General features: G+C 57.7%; 1 protein-coding gene across 1 annotated transcript; it reads right to left on the bottom strand.

Moving 5' to 3' along the window:
• CABS01_08423 (translation elongation factor aEF-2) lies at nucleotides 1-5,794 on the bottom strand (the record flags this gene model as incomplete). Its single annotated transcript, XM_060541783.1, has 6 exons — nucleotides 1-1,352; nucleotides 1,535-2,110; nucleotides 2,168-2,289; nucleotides 2,641-2,747; nucleotides 3,020-5,525; nucleotides 5,787-5,794. The coding sequence occupies 6 exons, from the start codon at nucleotides 5,792-5,794 to the stop codon at nucleotides 1-3; spliced, it is 4,671 nt and encodes a 1,556-aa protein (XP_060401940.1).
• Nucleotides 5,795-6,000: the final 206 nt, after the last annotated feature.

Below are 6,000 nucleotides of genomic sequence, written 5' to 3'. Positions count from 1 at the left end.
CTACTCAACTCCCCAGTCATCGTCATCCGCAACATCATAGTCCATATCCCGCTGCTGTTCCGGCTGCTGCTCCATCAGGTCACGTGCCGCCGACGATCCATTAGGTGCGGCGTTGCCCATGGCCATATCATGGTCAGACGCGCCCTGGGTCTTTGACGATGCGCCATTCTCAACAGTCTTGACGGGGGCCAGGGGCGTGGCGACCCACGACAGCTCGAGTTGGCCGTCGATGCCCGGGATCTCCTGCTTGGGGAGACCGTAAAAGAACTTCTCAGCCGTCTTGCGGTCCTTGAAGGTGACTTCGGTCTTGGACGGGGTGGTGTTGATGTCTGTGAATTCACCGACAGCAAGCAAATATTGCCGAAGCACCTCGTCCTTCTCAGACGAAGTAAAGTCCACACCCGTGACGGACACAGTCCGAGGACGGTTGTCGAGCGAGTACGCGGCGTAGGCGACGTGGACATCGCCTTGGTACCCGCCGCGGTATGATCCTCTTCCTCGAGGAGCGTAGCCACGGCCACGCGGGACGAAGCCGCCTCTGCCGCGACCCCGTCCGCGATAGCTCGCATGCCACGAGTTGGACGGTTCATCCGTCGCGCTCGGGTCGAGACCGAGGAGCTTAGCCTCGTCTTCGAGAGCCGCGAGCTGCGCGCGGAGCGCCGAATTCAACGAGCCCTCTTCTCCATTCTCCCCTCCATCGCCGTTCTTCGAGGCCAACTTAGCTTGAAGCTTCTGCTGAACCTCGCGGTGCTGGGCGAGAAGCTCGCGTTGCCGCTGCTCCAGTTCTTGGCGTTGCTTGTCTAGCTCTGCCTTCTTTTGCGCTTTTTCCTCGTGCTGCCGCTGGGCCTCTTCTTGCTTCTTCATAAACTCCTCAAGATCAATCTCCGGCTCAGCGTCTGGGTCTTCGCCATTGGCAGCAGCGCGTGCGGCAGCCTGCTCGCTCTCTTCGACGAACCAAAACACTCTGACAAAGCGGTTGTCAAAGATGACCTTGGGAGACCGGTACGCCGCATTGGCAGCATCCCACGTGTCATACGTGACAGTTGCGAGCCGCTTGTGAGGCTGCAGCGAGACCTCTTGAATATCGCCAAACTCGGAGAAGAACTTGCGGACTTCCTCCTCAGACAGGTACTCCTCGGGTATGTTCTCCACGACGATTGTCGTCTTCGTGGTATCCTCAACAGGGCCTTCAGCGGAAAAGGAGGCTCTGTTCTGACGCCGTTTGCCTCTAGTAGCACGGCGGTTCTTGCGGCCCTCGCGACTGGATCGCTCAGCGTTGAATGCCTCCATGAGCTGCTGCATTTGTTGGAAGTTTTGCGACATCATCATGGCCGCGTCTCGGGGATCAAAGTCTGTGCCATTATGTCAGTCTAAGACTCGTCCAACGATGTTCAATAACAAAAATGGTAAAGAATGTGTAGCTTTCAGTAGTCAACCTTATAAATTTTTTGTAAAGTCATCGCACGAATGCTCTGATGGATTACTCATCATGCTACGGGTTGGGTGTGATAGACGGAAAAGATGTTGAACTCACCATCGAATTTCTGAGGACCACTAGGACCGCTAGGCGGCAACCAGATGGGCTCGACGCCGTGGTCATACTGGCATGAGCTTCCCCGAGCGCAGTACCCCTTGGTCGCGAAGTCGCGGCATTTCTGCCTGTTTCTTCGTGGCCCTTGAGGCGGGGCGGCGCCCTGAGGATAGGCCGGTGGCATCTGAGGCATCCCGCGCCAGTTCTGGGGGCCAGTTGGTGCTCCTCGCGGGAAGTTTGGGTCGTACGGCGCCGCCGTAGCCGACAGCTGGAACGAGCCATCGGCAGGGAACGGCTGCGCAGAGTACCCTCCAGCACCCGAAGCCGTCGAGTCCCACTGACTCCGGCGAGGTTGCTTGTAAGCGCGCTCCTCGAAGCCCGCGTCCCGATCGCCCGAAGCGCCGGCGTCGCCCCTGTCATTGAATGAGCGCTTTCGCGAACCACCCTGAGACGGAAACTCCGGAGCCGCCGCGCGATTGTCTGCCTCTGTCAACCTTTTGGGCGGGGGAGGCGCGCCCGGGAGAAACGACTTGTACTCGATGACGCGAAACAGCTCATCAACAAATTCCGGCGCGGTGTCTGTGGTACGGTTTGTTAGCGAGAGCTTGAACGCGTCGTCATTGTTATCAGACTAACCTGTGTTGAGGAACTGCGGCAATTCGCTTTCGCATGCCGCACGAATGTGCGCAGCGTCGCCTTCCTGCGAGGCGAGAAGAGCAAGGACATAGTCGGCCAAGATGTCTGTCTCTGTATCAGATCTGGGAGTGGTCAGCAAGAGCAATTGCGAGGCAGCTGGCAGAGAGACGAACACTTCAGGCAGCTTGCTCAGGAGCCACGTCCTGAGCAAGGGCGCATCCTTCTCTGCTAGAAACATGGTCGTCGCGGTCAGGGTCGCGCCAGGTCATGGGATTGAAGAACACTAGTGTTGACGTATCAATAAGTCTGATACTCAAGTAATGTACGGACAGGTTGGAGTCATTGTTGTTGCTCGGCGGGAAGCCACGCGAACAAACAAAAATTTGCCCAGAAATGAGAGGTTGTTGAGAGAAGGAGCTTTGTCGGAACGAGGCTGAAAGCTTTTATTTGCAGAGCTCGCTAAGACGACCCACTTTAAACCTAAGTGGGATCCATGCGAGGGTCGGCGTCGCTGCTGCTGCCCGCTGCCGTTGCCCGCTGCAGATTTCAGTCTTGTCTCGGGAGGATATGGCACGGCGATCTGAGATTCAACAGACTCGTGTTACTTCATCACAGTACAGGCACAATGCAGCATTTACATATTGAACTTGTCTTCATTCGAGACTACGCGAAAGCTATGGAAAGAACGGGGTCATAATTTTTGATATCATCCACCAAACCCAGTTCGTCATAAATGCCCAAAAAGGCACAACGCCATTTTCTATTAACCCGTGGGAAAGGCGTTTACAACTTGTCGTAGTACTGCGATTCGTTAGCATTGATCAGTCATGGGGGTTTATGAGGGAAACTCACGTTCTCAACACCGGGAACCTCAACCTTGAGACCCTTGCGCTTACGCATCTCCTGGACGATCTGGCCGACCTTGGAGGTGCCGTCCAGAGGAGAGCCACCGGGCAGGGGCTGCCAGTGGTCAAAGACGGACTGGGGGAAGGCCTGTCCGGAGGTGGCCTGGCGCAGGTCACTGTTGAAGCCGAAGGACTCCATGACGGGCAGGTAGGCCTTGATGGTGAACAGGGGAGTACCGGGGCGCTGCTCCTCACCGAAGACGTGACCACGTCTGCGGGTAAGGACACCGTAGACACCACCCATGGCCTGCTCGGGCACCTGGATCTCGACCAAGAAGACGGGCTCGAGGAGAGCGGGCTCGGCGAGAAGGGCGGCGGCGTACAGGACACGGCGGGAGGTGGGGATGATCTGGCCACCACCACGGTGAATGGCATCGGCGTGGAGGGTGACATCCATGATGTTCCAGCGGACGGAACGCATGGGCTCCTCGGCAACGGGACCCTCGCGGGTGGCCCACTGGAAACCAGAGACGACGGAGTCCTTGATTTCGTTGAGGTACTGGACGGCCTTGGTCTGGTCGACGAGCAAGTTGGCACCGGTGGTGTCGGGGCCGAAGGTCCAGATCTTACGGGCGTCAGTGACATCCCAGCCGAAGTCGTCAGCGAGGACACGGGCGCGGGCCTTGAAATCGTCACGGGGGCTGATCTTGCCAGCCTCGATCTCCTTGGAGAGCTCCTCGTCAATGGGCTCAGCGATCATGTAGATACGGTTGTGCTTGTTGGGAGACTTGGAGAGAGCGGTGATGCTGGACTTGCCAACAACGGTCTCACGGTACTGGACGACGGGGTCGGAGATGATGAGGGGAACACCGGCGTGGTCGTTCATGAGATCGTTCAGGCAAATCTCCAAGTGGAGCTCACCGGCACCGGCGACAATGTGCTCACCAGACTCGGAGGTCATGGTCAGGACACAGGGGTCGGACTTGGAGAGACGCTTGAGACCCTCGACGAGCTTGGGGAGATCCTGGGCGTTCTTGACCTGGACGGAGCGCTGGACGACGGGGGAGACGGAGAACTTCATGACCTTGAGGTTGTGGGCGGTGTCGGAGGTGGTGAGGGTACCAGACTTGAGGAGGAACTGGTCAATACCAACGAGACCGACAATGTTACCGGCAGGCATGTCGTCGATGGCCTCGACCTTGCCACCCATCATGAGGACGGTACGCTGGATAGCCTTGATGAAGAGATCCTCCTTCTTGCCGGGGGTGTAGTTGGGGCCCTGGATGCGGACCTTGATACCGGACTTGACGGTACCGGCGAAGACACGACCGAAAGCGTAGAAGCGACCCTTGTCGGAGGTGGGAACCATCTTGGAGACGTAGAGCATGAGGGGACCCTTGGCATCGCAGTCGCGGATGGCAATGGCGGCCTCATCGTCGGGGGGACCCTCGTACAGAGTCTCGGCACGGTACTTCTGGGCGGTGACGGGGGAGGGGAGGTGGAGAATCATCATCTCGAGAAGGGCGTCGGCGGCGGGGAGGAAAGTGCGCATGACGGCCTTGAGGAGCTGCTTGCCCTCCTTCTCGCGGTCCTCAACGGGGAGCTTGAGGTCGAGCTTCTGGAGAAGGGTGGCGACCTCCTCCTTCTTGAAGTTCATGACGGCGGAGAAGATCTTGAAGATGGGGTCCAAGATGAACTGGTTGAAGGCACGCTCGAGCTGCTTGCCCTCGTGGGTGCTCTTGTTGGTCCACTTCTTGGTGTGGGGGTTGAAGTAGTTGTCGCCCCAGAGACGCTCCATCATCTTGTTGCGGTCGACACCAAACTTCTTTGCGTAGCGGACGGCGAACTGGCGGATGGTGAAGGCCCAGCCGTGAAGACCGGAACCGAAGGCGATGGTACCCTTGTCGGGGTAGACCTGGACGTCACCGAGCGACTTGTCAAAGTAGGTGGAGATGATGACGTTGACGGACTCGATGGTACGGGAGAAGGACTGGTAAAGGTCCTCCTTGGAGACCTGAAGCTCGAGAAGAGCACGGTCGACCTTGTTGATGATGACGACGGGCTTGATGCGCTCACCGAGGGCCTGACGCAGGACAGTCTCGGTCTGGACGCAGACACCCTCGACGGTGTCGACGACGACGAGAGCACCGTCAGTGACACGGAGAGCAGCAGTGACTTCGGAAGAGAAATCAACGTGACCGGGGGAGTCGATCAGGTTGATGAGGAAGTCGGTGCCGTCGGTCTTCTGGCCAACAATGTCCTTGACATCGTCGGGGTCGACGTTGTGGTACAGGGAGATGGCGGTAGACTTGATGGTAATACCACGCTCCTGCTCGTCGGCACGGGTATCCGTGGCTCTCGCGTCTCCGGCCTTGGCGGTGGAGATGATACCGGCCTTGGAGAGAAGGGAGTCGGTGAGGGTGGACTTTCCGTGATCGACGTGGGCAATGACGGACATGTTACGGACGTTGGTGGGCTTGTCCATGAGCCCACGGATCTCCTCGACGGTGAAGCTGTGGTAAGAGCATGGTTAGTATGGTGTTTGGCTGTGTGTGGGAGCTTAACTCCGAAGGAGAGTGAGGGGAGAAGGTCAAAGTGAGGTGAGGTGAGGTGAGGGGCGGGGTAGAGATGGGCGCTCAGCAAAGCTTTGCTGCAACGAGGCGGCAAAGTGTGCAGGCATTGCTCCATGATGGTGTTGATGATGATGATGAAGAGACATGTCGTGATGTTGCTCATGCCCAAGACTAGAGTAAGATGGGTTGTGATGAACTTACTTGACCATCTTGACGGCGGTGGCTCAGCGAGCTCTTTGAAATTTCTGTGTCGGGTGGGATGTGTAGAGTCGAAGTTGGGCGAAGCGGGGTTGAAGAATCTGCCCCGCGCTCACAGAGTGCTGAATCCTTTTCTCTGCTGGGAGAGAATGAAGGAAGACAGATGAAGATGTGAGGGTTGCCTCGAAAGGTTGAAAAGTCGACGGTTCCAGGAAAC

The sequence above is a fragment of the Colletotrichum abscissum genome (genome assembly GCF_030869225.1).
Source record: "Colletotrichum abscissum strain IMI 504890 chromosome Unknown Scaffold_19.1, whole genome shotgun sequence".
NCBI lineage: Eukaryota > Fungi > Ascomycota > Sordariomycetes > Glomerellales > Glomerellaceae > Colletotrichum > Colletotrichum abscissum.
Note: the sequence above shows the minus strand (reverse complement) of the source record. Positions and strands in the feature narration are given on the sequence as shown.